Source organism: Camellia sinensis, chromosome 4 (genome assembly GCF_055761805.1).
Source record: "Camellia sinensis isolate YWXY chromosome 4, ASM5576180v1, whole genome shotgun sequence".
NCBI lineage: Eukaryota > Viridiplantae > Streptophyta > Magnoliopsida > Ericales > Theaceae > Camellia > Camellia sinensis.
In genome coordinates, this window is record NC_138964.1 from 163034400 (window position 1) to 163061976 (window position 27577).

Sequence of the window (27577 nt, forward strand, 5' to 3'; positions counted from 1 at the left end):
AATTTTCTCTGGACTAATTTTATCTGGACCAATTTTCTCTGGATCAGCTTGAGGGACCTTAGACATTATGAAAATATTGAGTGTCCTTTATGTTGTAAAATTTTAATAGCAGGGACCTTAAAAAAAATTCTCCAAATTTTTTAAAATTTATTTTGGGCCAAAATAAATGGGATAAGCTTCTCTCCATAAACAATCCACATTCTTCTTGCGGATCTCAATTCGGATTCACTTTGATGATCAAAATCATCTATTTTTTAGGCTTTACAGTAAAGATTATCCATACAAAAAATTAAATTTATCAGATAATTATAAATATAGAAACAAATCACGTTTTGTTTTACAAAATGAATTATTTAAGTTTTGCTATTTATTTTATAAAACAAAACATGATTTGTTCTTATATCTATAGATGTTCGATAAAATTGATTTTTTCATGGATGACTTTTATTACGGGACGTACAAAGTAAACAATTCAAATTATTGCTATGAATTCGAATTTAAAATCACAAAAAGAGTTTGAATATATAGAAAAATGTAAGGCCAAGTTTGGAGAGTCTCAAAAAAGTCAAAAAGTTACTCAAAAAGTTAAAAAGTCAACAATTACAGCTGCACAACTCCCAATATTAATTTTCCACTACACATTAATTTATACAATTTTTTAATATACATTTTTTCATAAAAAGTTAACCAAAACATTCGGTTTGTGTTTGAGAGATGTGTTTTAGAGATAAAAGTACAAAAAGTTGTTTGGTTTGGTTTTTTTCAAAAGATGTTTTGGAAAATTATTTTGAGAGAGAGTTTTAGAAAAAGTGATTGATTTGATGTGTGTGAGAGAGAGATTTGTTTGGAAAACTTGTTTGGTTTACAAGTTTTGAGAAATTTTTATGGAAAAATTTGTTTGGTTTGATTATTATTAAAAACTTATTTGTAAAGAAAATTTCCCAAAATTTTTTCAGAAATACAAACCAAACGAACTCTCATATTTTCAATCTCAACTTTTTAGTTTAAAAAGACAAAAAATACACTTATTTAAGACATCCCAAACAACTCCTAAATATGAAGGGAAGTTTATCCTAAATAAACATAGCTTTAAGGCCCTGTTTGATTGAGGGATATGAAGATTGGGATTGGATATTATATCCGGTGGGATCCATATATCCCATGTTTGCAATTTTTTTTGAAGGGGATATAATATCTGGTGGGATTGTATATCCCCAAAAAGTGGAGGATATACAATAGCACCCCCCATTATATCATATCCCCTTGGTTGGGATATGATGTAAAAAGTCGAATTTACCCTTTTGTCTATCTAACATAATATAATTTAATATATTTTTTTGAATTTAATATAATATAATTATTGAATTTAATTTAATATTATTGAATTTAATATAATATAAATATTATTGAATATAATATAATATAATATAATATTATTTAATATAATATAATATAATATAATATAATTTAATACAAATTTTGAATTTAATATAATATAATATTATTGAATTGAATTGAATTTAATATAATATTATTGAATTTAATTTAATATAATATAATTTAATATAAAATTTTAAGTTTAATATAATATAATTTAATATAAATTTTGAATTTAATATAATATAATTATTGAATTTAATTTAATATAAATATTATTGAATTGAATTTAATATTATTTAATTTAATACAAATTTTGAATTTAATATAATATTATTTAATTTAATATAATATAATATTATTGAATTTAATTTAATTTAATATAAATTTTGAATATAATATAATATAATATTATTTAATTTAATTTAATTTAATATAATATAATATTATGAGGGCAATTTTAAAAATTACTTGTTATATCCCACAATATATTTTGTAAAACAAATATGTATAACATATATCCAATCTTATATATCAAGTTAACAAATATGACTTGGGGGATATACTATCCAATACTTATATCTTATTCATTATATATCATGACTAAATTTCAAATCATATTATATCCTCCATTTTATATCAAGTGAAACAAACGGGCCTAAATGTTTCTCATTACTTCTATTTTAGTGCGTTGATTGAGAAGTGTTTGACACGCGGACCATAAGAGCGTTTGGCAAACCCGACCAATTCTGGCGGGCGTTTTTTCATTTTTGAGAAATCAAAAATTTCAAAACTCATTTCGCGGTAAAAATCAAGAGCTAGTAGTAATAAAAACAGAAAACGACTAAGCTACTCTCCGGCTCACCAAATAGTTTAGACAAACACCCATACCACTTCACCACGTCACCCTCAGCATGTTTACTTTCTTACGTGGACTCTCTTCATTGGCTATCACAAATTACTCACAGTACCTTGTCACCTACCAAATCACCCCTGAATATAAAATATAACATATACATATATATACCCGCCATTCCCTCTGGGTAATACTTTTTCTCTCCAATCCTCAAATCTCCATTCTTCTTCATCACAAACCCTGAAATTGATATATATATGTATGTATAGTCCAGTGTATAAGTAATGGGTATCAAAGATCTTCTCAGGTTCATGAAACCCCATATTGAACCCATTCACATCAAGAAGTATGCGGGCAAGCGGGTAATATATTCACCTCCTCTCATTTCATGTATATCTGTCGATGTCAGATTCTTCGTAGTTACATTTTTTGCATTCTTTTTCAGGTGGGTATTGATGCTTATTCATGGCTTCACAAAGGAGGTAGGATTCTGAATCTGTATTATTGGATTGGACTTCTTTTTTTGACCAAATCCATCACACCTTGTTTGACTTTGTCTTCAATAACTGTTTTTTAGTTTTCTATTTTTAGTGATTTTTTAGTCACTTTTTTAAAAATTTAAATGCACAAAAAACAACTCACTAGACCCACAAAAAAAAAAAAAAAAAATACTGAAATGTGTTGGGTTTCACAAATAAGTTCAAAATTACTGTACAAAAACTACTGTACATTCAACATTGTAGCTATTGTTTTTGTGTTCTTGATGCCTGCGCATAATCTTATTTTTGGAAAATAACAAGGGGAAATTATCAGCATATTCATGTAGCATGGAGCTTTCTCTCAATATGGAGGGTGAAAAGAAATTTCAGTACTTGAACTACTTTATGCACCGAATCAATCTGCTCCGTCACCATAAGATCATTCCGGTGGTTGTTTTTGATGGCGGGAATATCCCCTGTAAGGCTACCACTGAGAACGAGCGACACAGGCATGTCATTACTTAGCATACTGATGGTATTTGATTGAGTCTACCCATTTGGTGCTTTTGTTGAGATGATGACCTTTAATTTTGCTTGAATTAGGAGAAGAAAAGCCAACCGTGATTTGGCTATGGAGAAGCTCAAGGAAGGCAATTTCAATGCTGCCTCTGAGCTCTTCCAGGTATTATTAGTATTGTTGGATTATGTTCAGTTGTTTATGTGTTCTTTCTCTCTTATCCTAATTTGGATTAACTTATGTATAGAAAAGTGCTCTGTGTTGGTGTTAATTGATAACCAAGTCAATAAGAAACTATTGAACAGTGTACTAACCAATGTTTATTTTCTGACCATTTAATATATTGAAATCTATAGACTACAGTTATCTAAGATTTGATGAATTACAACCACTCTGTCCTAATTTTAAAAGTTTCTTTTTTTTTTTGATTTCTGGTGTTGCGGAATTTTTTAATTTTATTTTTAACAATCTCCTTTCAGTTCTTTAATAATGTCTTATGAGTTTCTGATACTTATGTGTTATATGCAAATTATCGAAACAATCAAGCATTCATACTCACTTTTCTGTTTTCACTTGCAGAGGGCAGTGAGTATCACTCCATCAACAGCACATCAACTGATTCAGGTACCAAATTGCGACTCTTTATCAGCTATTTGCAACTTGGAATACTATTTAGTGTTTTTCCATCACCTACTGTGAATTAAAAGTACCAATTTGCCATTCTTCATAATCTTTGATTCTTTCAACTGTTGATTTTTCAGATTCTGAGATCAGAGAACATTGAATTTGTAGTATCTCCATATGAAGCTGATGCACAATTAGCATACCTATCCAGCCTTGAAGCAGAAAAAGGTGGAATTGTAGCAGTGATTTCAGAGGACAGTGATCTATTGGCATATGGCTGTCCAGCTGTAAGAACTTCAACAGAACTTTGCTCCTGCTTGGCACAGCCTTTTTTCAACTTAAATCCACTTATAACTTAAAATAAGTGATTTTGGCGTGTTTGGTGTAGCTTATGGGTGTAGATTATAGCTTTTTATAAGTGAAAATTGAGCTTTTTGGTTGAGTGGGGGAGGAGGTGCTTCCCAAAACAGCTTAAGCGGGAAGCTCTCATTTGAGGGGCAAAATGACTTAAATGCTCCTCACAATTTCAACTTATTACAAGTGTGCCATGTATATAAACCAACACACACTCATTTTTCTCTCTCAAGAACCAGAGAGGCGATTTTCAACGACAAGAGATGATTTCCGGCGACATTCTGGTTCCTCTCTCTCTTAGCGATATCTCTCTCTGGTTCGTGCGGTTTGAAACCCTAACGTTGCGATCGGAGAACCACCACCATCGCATCAACGAACTAGAGGTCCGTCGTCACCTCTGGTCACCACCGCCATCGCGATCGCAATCTGAAACCTAATCACGATCTGCTCTGTCGCTTGTTCTCTCTCTTTGTGATTGCGATCTGAAACCCACTGCCATCTCTCTTTCTCTGTGTGTGTGTTGATTTGTGTTGTTTGTGGTCGTGGCCGTCGTCGTCGCGATCGCAATTTGCATTGAAACCCTAGCCATCGGCGGTTGTTCGCCGGCGGCGTTGAAACCCTAGGAAAAAAATTGAAAAACAAGGAAAAAATCAATATTAATATTAATTAAAAAATAAAAAATTATATATTTTTGAAGAAAAAGAAAAAAAATCAATATTAATTAAAAAATCAATAGTAATTATTAATAAATTAATATTGTATACTTTTGTAATAAATTAATTATTAATTGATACTAATTAATAACAATTGTTGATTATTAATATTATTTGATACTAATGAAAATTAATTATTAATATTAATTGATACTAATTAATAATTTTAGTGTTAATTCAGACTAATTTAGCCATTAATTGATACTAATTAATAATTTTAATATTAATTGATACTGATTAGGCAATTAATTGATATTAATTAATAATAATTGTTGATTATTAATATTATTTGATACTAATAAAAATTAATTATTAATATCAAATGGTACTAATTAATAATTTTAGTATTAATTTAGACTAATTAAGCAATTAATTGATACTGATTAAGCAATTAATTGATACTAATTAATAACAATTGTTGATTATTAATATTATTTGATACTAATAAAAATTAATTATTAATATCAATTGATACTAATTAATAATTTTAGTATTAATTCAGACTAATTAAGCCACCAATTGATATTAATTAATAATTTTAGTATTAATTGATACTGATTAAGCAGTTAATTGATACTAATTAATTTATAATGGAAAAAAATTGTTACAATAATACTTTCATTACATTTTTATCAAATGTATTAATTTTTATATTAGTTGATACTATTTAATACTAATTATATTAACTTTTATTAATGAAATAATTTTTTTCAATTAAAATTCAAAAAAATTACAAAATTATTATTTTTATATCATATAAGGGCAAAAAAGTCAATTATACAGAAAAAATTATTTTACACCTTATCAACCAAACATTATTTTGCTATTTAAATTCATATTTCCACAGCTGTACCAAATAGGTTAACATTTTATGTTCACAGTTATAAGTTATAATCGGTTAAGTTAAGATCTATAATCATTTTCCCATGGTTCTACCAAACGGGCCTTTGATATTTGATGACTCGAGCATCATTTTTAGCACTAATTGTCTTTTTATGTTTTGCATTGGTTGCAAGCAGGTTGTCTTCAAGATGGATCGCTATGGCAATGGTGAAGAGATAGTGCAAAACAAGGTTTTTGAGTCTACATCTTGTGTGCCTTCCTTCCAATGTTTTGATAAAGAGCTTTTCACAGGTGATTTGAGACGCTTCAAATTTATTTACAAACTTATAATTCTAAAAATTATACAACCCTTTGCGGTTCCTTCCTATCATATATATGAACTTATTTGAGACGGGAGATACATTTATCTTCTAGCTTTCTCACAGGCATGTGCGTATTAGCTGGCTGCGATTTTCTTCCATCTGTTCCTGGAATTGGAATTACGAAAGCTTATTCTTTGGTTTCCAAGTACCGGAACTTGGATCGTGTAAGTGTGCCTTTTCTCTTTCTGAAAATGAATTGCATTTCATTTTTTACTTGAATTGCTTTCACTACATTTCTTATTACGGTAAGAGAAGATATAAATAGGAAAAGACATGCTTCAACTCCATTGAAATAGTTCTGTTATTATATATGCAGTGTGCACTCTTATGGAATAATTGCTTTGAAAAAACCTGGAAGCTAGATAGTTCTTTCATAACCTAGTGAAACTTCTCTTCAATTTTGCCATTTGGTGAGTTGAAATCTTCAGATTCAGTGCTCTCTAGACTGAAGTGTTAGTGACAAATTGTGGCAATTTATTAGAATTAATGATATCAAATATTAGGTACAGTTATAGAAATGAAAAAAATGGTACATTGGTTTATTTAGACATTTGAACACACCGAAGGATAGATTTATGGTAACCTATGTATGTTTTGGTTGCTTAAGTTGTATCACACACAAGATTCTATTTGATTTCTCTTGTCTATTCACTTTTGATAAGATGTCGAGGATCAAATATATGGACTTCTATAAGAAAAACATAAATGCATCTAGGAAATTATAAAAAAAGAAACAGAAACAGGTCCTGGATGACGTCGGCAAAGAGCCTGTCGACAAAAGCAAGGAAGCTTTGAATAAAATTTTGGTCTAGTAAGGGGATGAAGAGTGATTCTTCCTCCTCAGCTCAGCTTGGTAGAGAAAAAGAAAAGGGAGTTAGAAGCGTTCTTGCGAGCAAACATAGAGGTGTTCGCCTGGACGCCATACGAGATGCCTAGCATTGATCTCGAGGTTACATGCCACAGACTGAACGTAGACAGGTTGGCAAAACTTGTCATTCAGCGAGTAAGGAGGCCGACGTTGGTTCATGTGGAGGCAGTAGAGGAGGAAGTGGACAAATTATTAAAAGCCAAAGCCATCTGAGGGTAAACTACCCTACTTGGCTGTCTAACACTGTGGTTGTGAAAAAGAAGAATGACAAGTGGAGGGTCTGCGTGAACTTTACTAGCCTGAATAAGGTTTGTCCCAAAGATAGTTTCCTTCTCCAAGATCGATCAATTAGTGGATGCCACTTCAGGACATGGGAGGATGAGCTTCCTGGATTTATGGGGGGTACCATCAAATAGCAATGTACCCTCGATGAAGAGAAGATTGCATTTATCACCCCAAAAGGGCTATATTGCTACAAAGTGATGTCTTTCGGATTGAAAAATGTAAGAGTAACGTACCAGAGGTTAGTGACCAAGATGTTCAGACATTAGATTGGCAAAACAGTGGAAATATACATCGATGACATAGTTGTGAAGACCAAGGAACCTGCGAATTATCTGGCTGACTTGAAGGTAATCTTTGACATTCTAAAGACATCGGCTGTGACTCAATGCTTCAAAATGTGCATTTGGAGTGGGGTTTGGAAAGTTTTTAGGGTACTTGGTTACTAGAAGGGGCATTGAGACAAGCTCAAATCAAATTAAGGCCATCATGGATTTGAAAAGTCCAAAGTCAGCAAAAGAAATGCAGATGTTGACTAGAAGGGCTGCAACCTTGACCAGTTTCATAAGTAAAAGTTTGGATAAGTGTAAATCATTTTTTAGCCTGTTGAAAAAGGCTACTGACTTCTTGTGGTCAAAGGAATGTAAAGGCACCTTGGCCAACTTGAAAAGATACTCGACCACAGCCCCAGTTCTCTCAAATCCAGTACCTAGAGAGGAGTTATTCTTGTACTTGGCAGTCTCAGAGCATACAGCGAGTGCAGTGATAATTAGAGAAGAGAAGGGAGCACAAATGACAGTATACTATGTGAGTAAAACCTTAGTGGGCGTAGAGATCAGGTATTTACACCTGGAGAAATTTATATTGGCCTTCATAATGGCTTCCAAGAAGTTGAAACATTATTTCTAAGCTCACAAGATTATGGTATTGACTGAGCACCTTTTGAAGTCCTTGTTATAGTAAGGAGATCTAACAGGTAGGGTGACTAGATGGGCAGTGCTATTGGGCCAATCTGAGTTAGAGTTCAGACCCATAACAACAATCAAAGGCTAGGTTTTGGTTGACTTCGTGGCTGAGTTCACATTTGGTGCCATACCACGTTGGGCTTCGGTGAGCCGCGGCTTAGGATGTCCAAGTGAATAAGAAGAAACTCAGTTGGGGATGAAAAACCCCACAACAGAGCAGAAGAAAAAAGAGAAACTCAAGCCCTGTGATATTTACATCGGCGACTCCTTTTGCCTGTTTGTTGATGGGAGTTCAAACCGACAAGGAGCGGGGGCAGGAGTACTGGTAGTATCGCCAGATGGGCAGATATTAGAACAATCTATTCGACTAAGGTTTAAAGCCTCAAACAATGAAGCAGAATATGAAGCACTGATTGTGGGATTAAAGTTGGCAGTAGCAATGGAAGTCGATGAGGTGGTGGTCTTTTGTGACTTATAGTTTATTGTGAACCAAGCAACATGCGAGTATGTAGCCTGAGATGAAAGAATGATAGCCTACGTCAAAGAGGTTGTTAGATTACTAGCCTTGTTTTAGGATTGCTGACTATGGCAGGTTAGCCGAGATGACAATAGCCATGCTGATGCCTTGGCTAACCTGGCTAGTGCAATGAAATCAAGGGAGGCAAGGACAATAATGGTTGACTATTTGTTAGGCCCAAGTATGGAACTACTGATCACAGAGTACGAAATAATGTGTAGAGATGAGACCAAGTTGGATGGATACAATAGTAATACTCCTTAGAAATGAAAAGCTGTCAGATGATCGCAAAGAAGCACACAAGACCAGATTGAAGTCGGTTAGGTTTAGTCTGACAGCAGGACATTTCTACATAAGGTCTTTTATTGGTCTCCTTTTGAGATGTGTGCATCATTCGCAAGTTGAAGACTTCTTGTATGAAATACACGAAGGAGTATGTGGAAGCCACGTTGGTGGCAGATCACTTGCTCATAGGGCCATTACTCAGGGGTACTGGTGGCCTTACATGCAGAAGGATGCTGAAGCTTATGTTAGAAAATGTGAGAAGTGTCAGAGGTTCGCACCTTTGATACATCAACTAGCAGCAGATTTAAACGAAGTGTCCAGCCCTTGGCCATTTGCCCAGTAGGGCATGGATCTTGTTGGACAACTACCCCAAGCGATTGGATAAAGGAAGTTTTTGCTGGTAGCAACTGATTATTTCACAAAGTGGGTAAAAGTTGAACCCCTTGCGAAGATTTGGGACATTGATGTGAGGAATTTCATATAGAAGAACATTATCACCAGGTTTGAGATCCCAAGGGCAATAATAATAGATAGTGGTACACAATTTAACAGTAAGCTAATCAAAAACTTCTGTGCAAAGTACAAAATCAAGAACTATTATTCCACTCCAAGTTTCCCTTAAAGTAATGGTCAGGTGGAAGCATCTAACAAAATTATCTTGGATGGGATCAAGAAAAGGTTGGAAGTAGTAAAAGGAAAATGGGTGGAAGAGTTGTCCGATGTACTTTGGGCATATCGAATTATTCCGAGAAGATCAATTGGGGAATCTTCATTTGCCATGGCTTATGGCACAGAAGTAGTCATTCCTCTAGAAGTCGGCATCTAAGGGATCAGAATCCAAGGAGTAGAGAATGGGACTAACGAGGCATTCCTAACCTGAGATCTGGCCCTATTTGAGGAGAAAATGGAGAGAGTAGCAATTCGGCTGGGGGTATACCAGTAACAACTTGCTAGGGCCTATAATAAGAAGGTCAACCCAAAAGAGTTCAAAGTTGGGGACTTGGTGTTAAGAAAAGTGATTGGCAACAAGAAGGATCCTAGAGAGGGCAAGTTGGGCCAAAATTGGGAGGGACCTTAAAGAATCATCTCGATAGCTAGCAATGGTGCATATTGGCTTGAGGACAGTGATGGCAAAGAGTTGTTAAGGCCTTAGAACACTTACAACTTAAAGTTTTTCTATCATTAGACTTTTTTGTTTTTCGAAATTTGTGTCATAATTTTCTTAGTTGAGGTAATAATAAAATTATTAGCCTAATTTTTTTTAAAAAAATTTGAAAATCTGTGTGATTGGACTGACTAGTCCTTTAGCGATATTTTTGATTGAAATACGACGAATAACTTAGGCCAAGTTTGGCATAACTTAAATAATACAAAAAGTCAAAAAGTCACTATCCTATTTAAGTCACATCATCTTATTTAAATCACATCACCTCTCTAACACATCACATCAAACCCAACACAAACCCAACCCATATAAGTCAATAAGTCAAAATGTGTACTTTTTTAAAACATCACAAACCAACCCTTAGACTTATTATATGGCAGAGTTGAATCATATTTTGCATATAATAAAGTTGAACTAAGTTAGCAATGTTTCTGATTGAAACATGATGAATAACTTAGACTTATTATATGGCAGAGCTGAATTATATTTGTATATAATAGAGTTAAACTAAGTTGGCGATATTTCTGATTGAAACTTGACGAATAACTTAGACTCATTATATGGCAGAGATGCAATTAGACTTGCATATAATGGAGTTGCATTAAGTTGGTTTAACATAGCCTTTCCATGTTGGCAGAATTAAGCTTAGAATGAAACTAAGTGCATTTCAATTAGATTAACAAAAAAATTAAGGTTGAAAACTTTGGCTAGTCTTTGTTTGAATCTGATTTCGGCAAAAACTATACGTACTTAATGTGGACATAAGTGAAACTTAAGTTCACATTAGGGGGCAAGGAGCTGGAGAATGATAAGTAAAAGTTTAAAGTGCTTCGGAGTTGGAATTTTATAGAACAATTTACAAGTTAGAGTTGGCTTAACACTTGTTGAAATTTTTAGAAAAATTTACAAGTTGAAGTTAAGGCCGAGGTAATATTGCAAGAAGTACATACGTATTTGCCGAGATGACCAGATTGCCAAACTTGGGAAGTATAGAAGACAGAAGTCTTGATAGAAGACAATAAGTGAGAGTGAAGTGGCAAGTTTAAAACAACACTTGTGAAAATATTTTACAATGTTTTTAAATGTTAAGTCAAGGCCGAGATAAACAATTAGAAGTTATGTCCAATGTACTTCATTTCGAAGAGGTTATATAGATAAAGATATACTTTGAAGACATGCAAAATTATTTTAAGTATGAAACTAGTAAACATGCATAAGAGAAAAAAATGCATTCAAACACTTAGAAAAAAGGAGGAGACTTGCATTCAAAAAAGATTATTTGTTCAATTACATAAAGGGCACATCGGCCAAGTATGAAGCTAAACATTTGTTCAGACAAAACAAAATACAACTAAAAGAAGAGATAGTATAAAGAAAAGATAAAACATCCTAAGTATTTGGATTGATTTGTGATTTTTTAACCTCGGATGGCAGTGTTATATTCTGTTCGGTAGCTATCTTGGCATCGATCTCCAACAAAGTTTAATCCAAGCTCTTCTCAGCGCACTGGACTTCGGCCTCAAAGGTAGTTGGTTTGGGGGAGGTGCCCTTGGATGCCAAGCCATCCTTCTCGTCTTGAGTTAAGTCTATTTGCTCATTGAGGGTGGGAGACTTGACATCAGTGGCAGCCTTTTCCTCCATTTCGTCGGCTTTGTCATCCTCGATGTTATCCTTGGGCTTTGGAGGGAAAGGCACCTCAAGCTGGTTGATGTCTTGAAGGTCGGAGTCCATGGAAACCGCTAACTTGTTGAGGGTTGTCGTCCAACCGAGGTTACTGAGGTAATAACCTCGGTAGCAAGCAAGTTGGCTTGCTATTTGTATTGATCACGAACGGCGGCCTGTCCCTCTTCAAAGGCTTTTCATCAGCTGTCTTTACCTCGGCCTCCTTAGAGGCAAGGGCCTCTTGAAGCTTGGCCTTCAAATCACCTGTTTTGGCCTTGGCAGCTTCAAGGTTGACTCTTGCAGCCTCTGCTTCGTCATTGGTCGTTTTTACTTTTTCCTCAGCCAAATTCTAAGCAACTTTGGCATCCTTGGCTTGGTTTATTAGAGCTCGGTTGTTGGCCTCGGCTTTGTTGAGTGAGGATAGAAGTTTGGTTGCTTCTTTTGTCTTTCTTGCCAACTCCTTTCTCATTACCTCGGTTTTGACAGCATATGAGTAAGCATGCTGAATAGCCTGCAAGAAGTAAAACGGATTAGTGTGATTTTTTCTAAATATAGAAAGAACTATAAAGAAATGGGTAAAAGAAGATTACCAAAACCGAGTGTTGCATCATGAGAGCAAAGTTCTCATACTCATGCAACTCGGCCATCCGATTCATGTCTTTTGGAAGAAGAACAACCATTGATAGGGCTGCGCTGACTTCAAGATTTGTCGTGGTATCATTGGCATTAAGAGGTCTGTCGTCGACCATAACCTCGGGCGCGCAAGTCATGTTTCAAGAGTAGCTGTTGCCTTCTGGGTGGTCGGACCTCGACTTTTTGGCTGGTGGGCATCGGATGGTAGGGCCTCAGCTGGCCGTTTATCGGCAGAAGGGGCGCTTTTCTAGGCTTTGGGTAGTTTCAAAATAGGCATAGTGTTCTCTGAATCAATCTAAGTCACTGTGGCCTTTGCTTTGGCCTTTTTTTATCCGTTTTGGCTTCAGAATTGGTTGAGAAGGGGAGGACAAGGATTGCACTGTCACATTCTCGGGGATATTAGTGAGTAGGTCTTCAACAACTACCAGTTTGCGCCTCATCTCTTTAGCAGTGGCTGCTACAGTTATTTTGGTGCCAAGGTGGATAGTTGGAAGTGCAGTAGATGGGTTTTTTGGGTCGTAGGTTCATCATTCTGAAAGTCAGCATTTGCGGCTACGGGTTTTACCGGTTGGAGCGTTGGTAGGAACTCGGCAACGACGTTGGTGCTGATGTGGAGGAATTAATTAAGGAGTCGAGGTGGATGGTTGCTCCACAAGACCAGAGGTTGATTCTTGATCTGGCTTTGATGATGATTCGGCTTGTGGAGTTGTTGCTGAAGGTGGAGACTTGCTCTTCTTGGGGACGTCGGGCATTGTGGATTTGTACGTCGGTATATAGTTGAGTAGGAGGGGCCTTGCGCTGGTCAACTGGCAAGTCCAGCAACTTCTTAAAGTCTTTGTTGGGAAAGAAGGTTTTGCGGAAATCTTTTGATGATTGAGGGAGAGTTACAAATACAAATATTAGATATTAGAACATATAAAGAGAATAAAGTGGTAAGACTTAAAAGCATGCAAAGTGACACTTGGTTTTTACCATCACCTTCTTTAAACACTGTTCGGCTTAAAGGATAGAGGTGGAGGTTATCATCGGGTGAGAACTCCCAGTTGCCCGAGACGATGAAATAATCATCTCTAGCACATTTGTTCGAGTCTGGGAGGTCGGCTATGAGTTTGTACTCAGCTTGAGGTAATAGACGTAGCTTTTTTTAGATTTTAGGCCATACATGGTGTAACAATATTGGATAACGGCTAGTGTTATCCTAGTATTTTCTCGGCTAGCTAGAGCAATTAAACCATTTATGACTCTAGAAGAGTTAATGGCCAATTGCATTAGGTTGAGGATGTTTAGAGCGAACCTAAGTTCACACTCTATCAAAGTAACTACGGGGAAAGACATGGAGTTCCCATCAGGTATGATGGAGTCTTCCTCCCCTGTTAGCCTAAGGTGAACATCGGTTGGGATGGAAACCTTTCTTCTAAAGTACTCAATTTTTTCTGAGGTATTTACCTTCCATCTGAACATACCCATGATGTTCGCTAAAAGAGGAAGTTGTAAGATTTTAGAGGGGAGCGGTTGATGTGGGTTTGGAGGACCTCGGCTAAAACCCTAAACAGGAATGGGGGCAAGGGTTTTTTAAGATCTAGGGGAGTTTGTTTCAATTTTCCTAAGTATGTGGTTTTTCTATCAGAACCCAAGCCTAAATCTATGTAGATACAGGAATTAGAGGCAAGAATCTGGAAATAAAGAAATAAAAATAGAAAAGAAAATGAGATTTAGACTCAAGAAATTCAAGAACACTGAGTGAGTGTGTGCAGATGTGCAAAAACTCAGAACAGTATGCAAAAGTCATAGCAAAAGAACATGATTGGCATTTTTCATAAAAGACTATACAGGTATAAGATTTAAGATCCAAGAATAGAAAATCGATTCATAATCGAAGAAAAGAAAGAAACATAGTGTAACCATGAAAACGAATCCAATGGCAACAGAATAAACGTATGGTATAGATGGAAACATATTCAAATTATGGAAAATTGAAACTGAAAAATGAAAAAAAACAAAGAACTCACCAGTTGGGTCCGAGGTTGAGGTTTGCCGGAGTTAGACGGGGGAAATATGTGGAGCAGAACGGTGAAAGCGTCGCCGGAGGAGATAAACGGAGTACAGATGCAGAGTGCTTGATAACAATGGAGGTAGAGGATTTGTTTAGAGAGAAAAACTTGAATGCAAAAGGAAAACGAAAAATGCAAAGGTGAAAAGACGGAGCGAGAATGAGATGTTTTGATTAAACATGAAAAGGCGGCAAAACCACAATAAAATGTTCTTTGGACGACGTGCCTGTCAAGCGGCGCGCGCAGAAGCGATGCGGCCTAATAGCGTGTGTCAGGTACAAATTAATGAAAGAGGGACACGTGGCGGAAACGGTTGAGAAAACCGTGCGGGGCAGCTCATATGCAGATAGAACTCTTGGAGTTATTGATTTAATGGAGTGAGAACCTCAGCTAGAGGAACGGTCTTGGTTAAGGAACTTGAAGAACTTGGTTCTTGATCATTGATAAAGTAGACTGCAGAGTCTTGGTCATGTCAAGCCGACATATGATGATCTTGATCATAAAGGATGGAGTAAGTCTTAGCCGACGTGCTATATGGACAAATGATATAAGTTTTATCATCTCAGGATGCTGAGGTAATAGAACTTAGGGGGCAGTTGTGAGGACATATTTTGTGAATGACAACATGTGGCCAAGGTGACACCAAAGTGTCAGTCGAGGTGCCATGTGTCTTAGTCATGGCGCCGAGGTGATCTCTGCTAGACTGAGGTTATCTGCGGAGATATCGGAATTCGAGATGAACGAATAAGAGACAAAAGTCCTAGAATAGGGAAGGACCTCAGTTTGGATAAAGATAAAACTTTTAGGGAGTTTATCTCTATTTGGTTGGGAGTCATAGATGAGCATTGAGAGCCGGAGTCCATTGAAGTTAGGCTTCTATAGGGATCAAGTTAGTGCTGGCTACAAAAGTAAGGTACCCTCGTGGGTTAAAGATATGTTTTTTATGCTCTGTTTAGTGAGTTAAGTACTGTTACCTATTTTTGAGAGATAATTACTGACTTAATCGTCGGAGTGCCGTCGGGTGGACGAACCACCACCGGATTCTTATCTTTTTGTAACAGGTTGTTTGGGCTTAATCTATTCTACCTGTGCTCTCTTGCTGAGTTCCTGTTTGGCAGTGTGGTCGGAAATCAGCGCCCACAATTTCTATTTACCATATGCAATCTTTTTTAGAAGGATTTTATTGTTCTTAAACTATATGCCACTTTGTTGTATGTTTTAATGATGTATGAGTTCTACAGTTTCACTCATCTATACAGATGTTTGCGCATTTTATTTATAGGTTCTATCCATCTTAAAGTTTGAGAAGCGCAATCAAATGCCTGAAGATTATTCAAAATTGTTCAGAGAAGCAGTTGCAGTTTTCCAGCATGCCCGAATGTCTGTAATTTGTTAGATATATTCCATTTAAACCAGTCTCTCTAATTCTTTTTTTTTTTTTTTGGCTTATATCTAATGCCTTGTTTCTTATATTCTGTGCAGATATGACGCTGACTCTAAGAGCCTCAAACACCTAAAACCTCTTCCAGAAAAGCTTTTGCAGTCTCTAGATGAAGGCTTTGATTTCCTGGGGCCGTATCCTTTCATTTTAGTATTTATTATTTTTTTTCTCAATGTTTAGGTAAACTTGTGCGTCATATTATAGGTTTCAATATTTGGCACTTGATCTGATAAGACAACATCAATTTTAGTAATCCTTGTTTCATAGCTTCGAAACTGGGCAATTTAAGTAATGTGAGGGCAATTAGCAATGTGATCAGCGGTTGAAAATCTTTTGTGACAACAAGATTTAAGTTTCTTTATCCTTGACCACAATTAGAGAAATGCCACCATCAATAGCAGCAGCAATTGCTGAAGGTAACTTGGATCCAAGTACCATGGAGGCCTTTGATCACTTTCCCAGTTCTGCAACTCATCTCAATCCTACTACCAAAAACCAATTCCCAAGACATGAGGCCACTGCCATATCTACAGAAGAGTGCTGCTTTTCTGTTGTTTCCTCTCACAAAGTCAGAAAAGAAAGAACTGCAGGCAAGTGTTCTCTAACCAAGCATGCATGATATATAGCTCATAAAATTTTTATTGCAAAATGTGTTCAGATGACTTCAACAATTTGAAACTTCTATCTCAACTTGCAAAAATTCTGAAGCTATAGAAATATATATTTATTTGCTGTATAGATATTTTCTATTATAGGTAAAAGCCTTGGGCTAAAACATAGTTTACTCATTTCTAATGGAATGTTTCTCCGGTGGCATTGCAGTAATGGGGCAGAAAATCGTGATAGAAGAAAGCAAATACTTACATGAATCTACAGTGCTGGAGAAGTTGGTATGCCCTTTGAATGCTCGATCTACAGAAGAAAATGAGACAGCTATTGACAAAATTCACCTAAAAGTTCCTGACAACAACCCGTTCAGAAAGCGAAAACTTGTTGAAGTTGAGTTGGATCAGTGTGAGAATGTTACTGAACAAGTTTCAGAGGTGACTGAGGTTGAGAACTCGGAAATCTTATGTGTGACACCAGAATCACAAGAGAGTGTAGATTCTAAACCTATTATCAAGACAAGTGATGGGAAAATGAGAGCCAAAAATGAGAAGTTGAAGAGAAGGAATTGCCAAAGTTCAGAAAACAAGAGCAGTATTTTAAATTTCTTTTCTCGAGTGTAATATTTTTTGGTTATAAATTAAAAATTTTGTGATTATGAGAAACTTGGGCTCCGTCTAGTTAGGTTTCAAATTATAATTTTACTAAATGATTTGAATGTATTGTTTATTTTGAACTTTCAAATCATAATTCTACACCTATTTTTCAAAACTTAATTTAAAATATAACCATTATTTTTTAAAACTCATAACCAAATACATAATTCAAATTTTTTTTCAAAACTCAATTCAATTCAAATCAATATTTTAATTTTTTTAATATTCTAAATATTCTAAATATTTTAAAAATATTTTAATTTTGTTAAGATTTTAAATATTTTAATATTTAAATATGTTATGATTTTTTTAAATTTTTAAATTTTTAAATTTTTGAATATTTGTAAATATTTTAATTTCAAAATATTATGATTTTAATTTTTTAAATTTTAAAATATTTTATAAAAATAAATTCAAACTCTATTTTATAAAAATATTTTTAAATATTTTAATTTTTTTGTTATATATTTGGTTACGATTTGAGTGTAGAGTTATGAAAGTAGTATGAAGTTTCGAGTTATGTGTTTGATTATGAGTTTTAAAAATAATTTCTTAATTGAGTTTTGTTTTATGTGTTTGATTATAGAGTTGTTTTTAAATTTAAAATATTAACATTTTATATTATTTAAATTTTTACGATTTACATTTTTTGAATATTTATTTTAACTTTTTACTTATTAAATTTTTTAGATTATTTAAATTATTTAAATATTTATGATTTAAATTTTTTTGAATGTTTAGGAGTGGTTTGGGATGATCTAAATAAATGTATTTTTTGACTTTTTATGAAATATGAGTTGGGTTTGAAGTGATGTGGTAGAGAGGTGATATGACTTAAATAAGATGATATGAATAGTATTTTTTTGACTTTTTGACTTTTTTAGGATATTCCAAACAAGGTCTTATTTTGAAAAAAAAATTATTTCCTTTGTAGTATTTTCAATTAAAAAATTGATTAATGTTATTTTCTGTTAATAATAAATTTTTTTAATTGAATTTTAAAAGGAATTTGGTTACGAGTGTTGATCAAAATTTTCAATAGTGTGAAAGTAGTATGCTTTGTTATGAGTTATAACAATTTAAATTAAGTTTTGAAATTTTTTTCCAAAACTCATAACCAAACAATTTTTTTACTTCACATGTCAAATCAAATTTTCAAAACTCAATTTCACACTCAATTCAAAACTCAATTCAACACTCTCTTCAAAAATCATAACCAAACAAATTTTCTACACTCAAATCATAATTCTACAACTCTCAAATTCAAAATACAACTCATACTCTTAAATCATATTTACAAAACTCTACCAAACGCAACCTTAATTTCTCCTGTAACCTAAATTTTGAATTTTGATTTAATGAAAGTTGATTGAAACATATGAGCATGAAACCAAACACCAATGGAAAATTTGATCACATTTTTCAGCACCAAATTTGGAATCATTTTTATAATACAATTCACTTTTTTATTTTACTGGAATGATTTTGATTTTGATATTCGATCTAAGGGTTGCAACTAGGGGCGTTCGTAGATCGATTTTGTGCGGTTTGCGATTCGATTTTGACTCACCCGCATGTATATGGTTTGGGAAAAAGTCAAACCGCAACCGCCTGCAGTGCGGTTTGTGATTTGTGCAGATAGGGATTGCGAATGTGCGGGCGGTTTGCGGTTTGGATTGTTTCCTTTAAAATTTAATTTTTGATTTTTTTTTTCCCATTTTGTAAATATTTATTTGAGTCATTTTCTTCCAATTTTCTAAAATGCTTCAACATTAATAATTAATGAATTAAAAATTATAAAATTAAAAACATAACAAAATCAATTCCTAACACAAACAAATCATTCAACATACTCCAATCCAACATTAATTGTGTACTTGACCCTCTGGGATTTGTTTTAGTAAAGAAAAATGAATATCATTTAAAAAAAATAAAAATAAATATGAACTTCCTTCCAACCAGTATTCTCACCGATTTATTTAGTGAAAAAATCTTTTCTATAACCACCATGGAGAAACTATTAGATAGTCCCACAAATTGTATATCAATGCATTAAATGTTGCACTTAATTAGAATTGTCAGTTTAGTGATCAATAATCAAATTAAAAGTTCCATCGACCACCAGAAGGAAAATTTTATTAAGAAAAAGTGGATGAGTCACCAATGAAAATCATATAAGAAACCAAGTTTAGGACTTGATAATTCTACGACATTAAGAAAGTTGAGAAATACTTAAAAATAAGGATCGTAGTGTCATAGAAAACATAATGGTGCTCCTGTTAAAGTTACAAAGTTGGTATATAAAAAATAATAATAATAATAATAATTAAAGTACGGGCGATTTTTGCGGGTTGCGAATTTAATCCGTAATTCCGCCCGCAACCCGCAAATTTGTCATATTTTAAACCGCATCCGACCGTATTATGTTTGTGAAACTGTCTATTTATATGCGGGTTGGACGGGTTAGGCAGTTTGAACGGTTCGGATAAACCGTTGCCCTCCCAACTTGCTTGCTAGCAAAGTGAGCGTTGGTTTCATTTGGTTAAAATAAGTAAAACTTTATTTAAAAAAATTGCAAAAATTGATTTATTTTTGTCTTTTTTGAAAACTTTTCAGGTTCATCGAGTTGAGACAGATTTAAAAAGAAAAAAGTTGACATAATTAAAAAAAAAAAATGCACTAAAGATGAAAATTGACATAATTCACTTAGGACATATGCAGCAAACAGAACATGAGAAATCAAACCTGTTTTTCCAAGAAATTGCTTACAGGAAGCACCTAAAAACAGAGTTCCTTTCCCAATGCCATAGATTTTTGTTATTTATTTATTTTTAAATTTTTTGACTGGCTCGAGTCAGTGGAAATAGTTGTAATTGCAAGAACCAATTAGGAAAACACATGCACTTCTTATGAAAAACTAAAAAAGAGGGTAAAAGCATATGCATTGAGCCACTGACTACAGCCTTTATTGGTCAAATAGCACAAGTTCTACAACAACCACATTCTGTAACCAAAAACAGAGAAAAACAACAGATGTGGTTTCCTAATGCTTGTTTCTGCGAAGCAATTGTCTGAACCAGTAGGCAGACATCTTTGGGTACCTCTTGAGGGTTTTGAAATCGACATAAACAATGCCAAACCTTGAAGTGTAGCCTAGTCTCCATTCAAAGTTGTCAAGCAACGACCATGCGAAGTAGCCAACTACATTTGCTCCATCATCAATGGCCTTCTTCAGTTGAGTCAGATAAGCCTTGTAATAGTTGATTCTGGTTGTATCATGCAAGCCCTTTGGAAGAGTGACAGTACCCGGATCATCCATGCCTGCAAATCATGCATAGATGATATAACACTGAAATACTAGATCATAGGAGATTAAAAAAAAAAAAAAATGTGAAAACCTTAAATAAACCACACCATTTTCAGCCAAAATTATAGTCGGATTTCCATAATGTTCCTTTATGTAAGTCACAGCTTTGTAGAGACCCCATGGCACGTTGTAGAGCCAATAAGAATATGCCTGCAATTATTCAATTAATCAACCATTGATTGGAAATGTGGCACACACAATTAGGTCATAAAGGTTAAGAAAAGACAGATATCAATGTATGGTTTGGATAATTCACCCTTGGACCAATTGGTACTCCTCTTTTTTCATCTGCAAATTTCAACAACCAAAAAGAGGGAAATATTATTCAAATATATAAAGATCTACACCAACAATGAATATTTATTCCAATTTTGTCAGATAAGAACGGAGGGAAAATAGTGTCGTACAAGCAAATGAAGCATTCCAGTCCTGCTGGTAGCCGAGATCTTTTGGTTTGGCATTATGGGCGTCGTACATGTAGTAAGCAGTATATTGGTTGATACCCACAAAATCCATCGAACCCTTTACCATCTTAACTTCTTCTTTTGTGAATTTGGGCAGCCGATCACACACAATTTCTTGCATTGTTTTTGGGTACTCACCATATACTATGGGATGGATAAACCTACATCAAAAAACCAAGGGCATTATTGCAAAACCTACAAATTTTGAAAGAATCACTTAAAAATAAATTCTGTTAATATCATCTAAATGAATTGTCACTTAATTGTAATGTATTTTCTATCACATTGTTGCTTTCCCACTATGAAGCACGGACACCTCTCCGAGGGCTCCGTACCAGTGTCGGACACGTGTCGGACACGGACACGCGGTGGACACGTGTCCGACACGCACTAGAGAGTGTCCAATTTTTTTTTTTATTTTTTCTGAAGCCGGACACGTCCAGGACACGTTATGGACACTTTCGGACACGCACGGGGCCAATTTCAGAATTTAGAAAACATTTTTAGGGTCAATTTCAGAATTTATAAAATATTTTTGGGGTCAATCTGTAAAAAAGCAAAAAAAATTCTGTTTGCCCTAAATCAAAAGCCCTAAATCGATCTAAGAGGTTAGTGAGAACAAAAAGAGAAAGAGAGAAGGCAGATAACAGAGGAGAAAGACAACCTGGTCGCTCGTCCGTCGCTCGTCAGTCGCTCGTCATCGCTCGTCGGTCGTCGTCGCTCCTCGGCCGTCGCTCGTCGTCGTAAGGTACACCTTTCTCTCTCTCTGTGTCTGTCGAGGTCTCCTCTCTCTCTCTCTCCTTCTGGTCTTCTCCTCCGTCTTCGACTTCGGTCTTCTTTTTTTTTTTTTTTCTATTATTTCAGAAATATATATATATATAAACAACTTCGGTCTTTTTTTTTTTTTTTTTTTTTTCTTCTATTACTTCAGAATATATATATATATATTTATTAATTAGTTTTGTTAATAAGTTGAAATAAGTCTTTTTTTTATAATATGTATTTATTTCAGAATATATATATATATATATTTATTAATTAGTTTTGTTAATATTTCTTTTTTCAGAATATATATATATTAATTAGTTTTGTTAATATTTCTTTTTCAGAATATATCTATTATTAGTTTTGTTAATATATATATATATATATATATATTTTTTATTAATTTTGTTAATTTTAATAATAATGTGTGTTTATTAATTTTATTATAGGAACAAATTTGTAATTCTGAAACAATGGCTACTGCGGGTGGTAGTTCTAATGATATGCCTGATGATTAGTTTGATGAGAACAAACCATTGTGGAAGTATGTAACTAAATTAGCAAAACCTGGGGAAGGAGGAGGAAATTGCCAATTACAATGTAATTTTTGTAATAATACTTTCAAAGGTTCATATACAAGAGCAAGGGCACATCTATTAAAACTTCCAGGAAAGGGAATTGGTGGTTGTAAGAGAATTACAAGTCAAAAACTTTCACAATTGCAAAATGAGAATGATGCTGCTGAATTGAGAATTAAAAATGCTCATCCCAAAAATGTACCACTACCCCCTTCTAGTGTATCAATTGGTAGTAGTTATGCGTATGAATCAAAGAAAAGGAGGACATGTGCAAGTGGGAGTGGGAGTGAGAGTGGGAGTGGAAGTGTGCCTGGGAGTGGGAGTGCTATTGAGAAAGCATTCAACATGAAGGATAGAGAGCAATTACATTTTGAAATTGCTAGGATGTTCTACTCAGGGGGGTACCATTTAATCTTGCAAGAAATCCTTACTATGTTAGCTCTTACACATTTGCTGCAAACCATAATATTCCTGGATATTTGCCTCCCGGTTATAATTTGTTACGAACCACATTACTTCAAAAGGAGAGGGCAAATATTGATAGATTGTTACAACCAATTAGGGGCACATGGAAGGAAAAAGGGGTGAGCATTGTTAGTGATGGTTGGAGTGATTCTCAAAGGAGGCCTTTGATTAATTTTATGGCGGTGAGTGAAAGTGGGCCTATGTTTATTAAGGCAGTTGATTGTTCTGGAGAAACTAAAGACAAATATTTTATTGCAAATTTGATGAAAGAAGTGATTAATGAGGTTGGGGCTAGTAATGTTGTTCAAGTCATTACGGATAATGCTCCTAATTGTAAGGCAGCTGGACAACTCATTGAAGCTCAATTCTCTCATTTTATTAGATATTTCATTTTAATGGACTTATCTAGTCTTTCTTGAAATAATTATTTTTTCCTATTTTGTATTGTAGATATTATAGTGATGAGTGGCTCCATGAGGATCAAAATAGAGTTCCTCCACATAGGGATGAAGAGGTGACACGTGAGAGGAACAAGTGTTTTAAGAGGTATTTTGAAGATATCACAGAGCGAACCAAGGTGATAACTGAGTTTGGAAAATTTTCGGGTTATGTTGAAGCATTCTCGGAGTATGATTCCATTCATAATAGGTGGCACATGGACCCTTATACTTGGTGGTGTGCATATGGTGCATATGCACCATCTCTTCAAAAACTAGCTTTGAGATTACTTGTGCAACCCGCCTCTTCATCTTGTTGTGAGAGAAATTGGAGTACTTACTCCTTTATTCACTCAGTGAGAAGGAACAAAATGGTCCCTCAAAGAGCGGAGGACTTGGTGTTCATTCATAGCAATCTTCGTCTTTTATCAAGGAGCAGCTCCCAATACTTGCAAGGAGAGACAAAAATGTGGGACATTGCTGGAGATAACTTTGACTCACTTGATGATATTGGAATGCTTGGGATAGCTAACCTCTCACTTGATGAACCGGCTATGGAGGCGGTCCTATTTACAGACGAAGGAGAAGATGGAGGTGGTGGTGAAGATGTTGTAATAGTTTCCTCTACTTAAATTCACATTTTCTGATATTTATGGATTTTGTAATAGATGATAGTTATTGGTACATTGGATAATTTTATATTTTGTGGTTTGATTTTCATGCATTTTGTAACAAATGATGGTTGGTAGCTTCAAATGACATGTTATGTATTGATGGAATGCAATTTTATGTTATTTCAATGTTTTTTTAATTATTTTTTAATAATTTTATGATATATAATAAATAAAATTAATTATATATATTGAACGTGTCCCCAGCGTGTCGTGTTCCCCATTTTTTGAAAATTTGCGTGTCGGCGTGTCCGTGTCGTGTCGCGTGTCCGTGTCCGTGCTTCATAGCTTTCCCACTACCAAATTATATCAAGTGATTTACTAGTTTTCAATCATGCAGTTGTTACTGTCACCAAGAATATTAATTTTCTTTTTACTTTGAATGGCTGAATCTGTTTTGCTTGGTAAAAGTAACCATGAGTAGGAGTTCTTACCATCCAATATGGAAGTCTCTTGCTCTTTGAGCTGCGTAATTGTCAGCCTTTGATCTTGTAAGAGGTTCATACCAAACAAAATCCAAGAGAATGCCAATCCTTCCCTTCTGTTTTTCCTGGGACATTAAGTGTATAGTAAGCAAATGCACCTTTATTTATTATTTTTTGTTTGTTAATGAAATGGATTGTGGTGAGAGATCTTGAAAGTACTAGTGAAATAGAAAAAAGGGAGCTTACTTGATACTTTTCACGATATCTCTGAACTGCAGCAGCGTGACATAAGATCAGATTATGGGCCACAATGTAAGGCTCGGTTGCAGAATTTCCTGCTGTGCAATTTCCAAATGCTTTGGAACACCTTCCAGGAGCAAAGAATCCATTATCGTATCCAAGAGCAGCCACTACTCTAGGTTCATTAAATGTCATCCAATTCTTCACTCTGTCTCCAAATGTCTTGAAGCAAAAATCTGCATAATCCGCAAAGTCTTTCCTGTATAGTTTGAACTATTTGTCAAAACCTCAACATAGGAAAGAAAAAAAACTAAACTACACATTTATTTTAGATGTTATAGTCCAAAAATTTTAAATTCTTAAGAAATGGTAAAACCATATGGAATAAACAAAGGCAATTGCTTGTGATGATACTTACACTACTTCATGACTCAACCATCCCAAGTACCTCTCCTCAAGTGCTTGAGGAAGATCATAATGATTAAGATTTGCGTAAGGGGTAATTCCTGTGAATGTTCAATTCAAAACGAGTAAAGTCAAATTGTGTTAAGATCATATTTGTCTTTTGTCACCCAGTGTCAATTTATCAATGTCAAAGAAAAACTACCCCTTTTGAGCATGTAATTGATCAATCTATTGTAGTAAGCAACTCCTTTCTCATTTACTTTCCCGGTTCCATCTACATAGAGAAAATTGGATGGAAGGAAATTTCAGTACTTACGAATAATTTCAGCGATAATTTTATTAATGAATGATTGTAGTACGATATTTACTCGGAAATATCCTAGACCATGAAATTGAGAACCGGTAGGCATCGAAGTTCAACTTATTCATGATATCAATATCTTCCTGTCATCAGAGAATAGAAATGTAAATTTCATATTTCCTACAAACTGCTAACCAAAATCCAAATTCCTTGATAAAAAAACTCAAATACATTTTGCAAAGCATTTTAAAGGAAGTCTAGTACATAAAATGATTACTGTTGCAACGCCCCACTATGAGCTTGTCGTGGTATTCTGATTGATTATAGACCCTCACGAGGACGCAAGGATTTATAAGTGGGGAGTTTGTAACACTTTGTCCCATATCGGAAGTTTGCATGGGTGATCTTGAACATATAAAACACCACTACTTTGCTACCAAATAACTTTGGACTAAAGGTTTTGGGTATTGTTGGTCGACCCACAGGTTATTTGGGCCAGCAAGTAGTGGGGCGTTACAAATGGTATCAGAGCCGACCCATTCACACATTCATGTGGGCCACTTATTCTGGGCTGGCCATGAGCTTGTCGTAACGCGTGGTGTTACAACCGTAATATATATTTGAAGAAAGTCCACTCCATGATTTTGAAGGGTCTTGTTAACGAGTGTCCTAAGTGCATCGGCCAGCAACATTTAAAATGGTTGTAGATTGTTCATGACACACATTTTTACAAACAATGTACACCCATTTCATCACTTTAACACTCCAATTGAATTGCGGGAAGAGAAAAGAATATAAATGATTGTGGTCTCTCACTATTATATTTGAATGAATAAGAAAACAAAACTAATAGTATGTGATATAAGGATATGGATGAGATTTCATTTTCTTCCTTCCTATTTTAATGGACAATCTTGATATTATAAAATATATAGAACCAATCAATTTTTTTCCACCAAATCTCATCACTTTTGATGAGAAATTAAACTATAAAATAAAAGATTTTTACCATTAAAAAAAAGAGGTAATTTTCTCACCATTTCGTCACTTAATTTATAAACCAAACATAAAAAAAAAAAAGAAGAAAATCTTTTTGATTTTATTTCTTATCATTTCTCACCAAATTATTTGATCAAAACGGTACAGGTATGATTTTTTTTTAGTTAAAGAAATTTAGAAGTACCCTTTTTCTTCTACGTTTCTAAAAATTAATGAGTCCAAATGCATCATTTTTGAAGTTGAAATACATTGTATGTGTAATTAATCCAAACAAAGGCAGCACTTAGCCCCCAAAAATTGCAGCATATGTTCTTCGTTTAATAATAATAAATAAATAATAAAAAACAGAGCATATAAATATAGTACTTTATAGCGATGATATTGGTCAACTGAGACAGCTCCGGTAGCATTATTAGCTTCAATTCCTGCATTAGAAGACCCATAAATCTCGTATCCAAAATTAAAACAAAATATCAAAGAAGAAGAACAGTACAAGGGCAATACATATATACATATAGATATAGAAGAAGTGAGTGTGTGTGTGTGTGTGTACCGGGAGTTTGAATGAAGACGTCCCAGATGCTAGGGCCACGGCCGTCCTTGTTGGCCATGCCTTCGACTTGGTAAGCCGAAGTCGCCGTTCCGAACACGAAACCCTTGGGAAATGTTCCTCTGCTCAGTCCTCCCGTGTCGAAATTTATTACACTTTCCGGCGACGATGCATTCGCAACCACCACGGTTACGACCAACAACAACACCAATGGTGCTCTTCTCATCATCATCTTCTTCTTCACACTACTACTACTCATCATCATCACACACTTACACACAGATAGACAGTCTCTGAAAGAGAGTTGTGACTGGTTTCAGCATTTTATAATCGAGAAAGGATAATTCCACAGGGGGTGTTTTTGGGAATTACCCACTTAATAATGGGAGCATCGATTTAAACACACCTATTCTTACTTTTTACACATCATTCTCCATTCGTACACCTTAAGGAAAAAAAAAAAAAAATTTACTTATTAGACATACTTTTATTCCAATTATATCCTCATACGCGTAACTTTCCAACACTCCCAATCCACACACCTCCACACCAGCGACCACCTCGCCGGCGGCGACGCAACACCACCGTTCCCTTTCACTTCTAGTCGCCATCCTCACCCCTTTCTCTACCCACCGGCGACACTACCGCGACCCC

The 27577-nt window shown here is 34.7% G+C and overlaps 2 protein-coding genes across 3 annotated transcripts; one reads left to right on the top strand and one right to left on the bottom strand.

Annotated features, from left to right (window-relative positions):
• The first annotated feature begins 2408 nt into the window (after positions 1-2408).
• Positions 2409-17293, top strand: LOC114274729 (5'-3' exonuclease family protein). Of its 2 annotated transcripts, none has more exons than XM_028216702.2 (12): positions 2409-2595; positions 2679-2715; positions 3047-3221; positions 3316-3394; positions 3809-3853; positions 3991-4140; positions 5940-6054; positions 6189-6289; positions 15836-15933; positions 16036-16128; positions 16373-16584; positions 16817-17293. In XM_028216702.2, the coding sequence occupies exons 1-12, from the start codon at positions 2518-2520 to the stop codon at positions 17221-17223; spliced, it is 1590 nt and encodes a 529-aa protein (XP_028072503.2). In that variant the 5' UTR covers positions 2409-2517; the 3' UTR covers positions 17224-17293. The 2 variants fall into 2 exon arrangements, with proteins under 2 accessions (XP_028072503.2, XP_082722897.1); XM_082866771.1 differs by having other exon boundaries at positions 2446-2595; positions 3034-3221.
• A 2893-nt stretch (positions 17294-20186) lies between these two features.
• On the bottom strand, positions 20187-27336 carry LOC114274730 (beta-glucosidase 44). Its single transcript, XM_082866772.1, has 11 exons — positions 26927-27336; positions 26740-26798; positions 25442-25517; positions 25276-25347; positions 25087-25174; positions 24675-24927; positions 24438-24553; positions 21031-21248; positions 20880-20911; positions 20671-20773; positions 20187-20577 (listed from the first exon to the last, which is right to left on the bottom strand). Exons 1-11 carry the CDS (start codon positions 27186-27188, stop codon positions 20300-20302), a joined length of 1557 nt encoding a protein of 518 aa, XP_082722898.1. The 5' UTR covers positions 27189-27336; the 3' UTR covers positions 20187-20299.
• Positions 27337-27577: the final 241 nt, after the last annotated feature.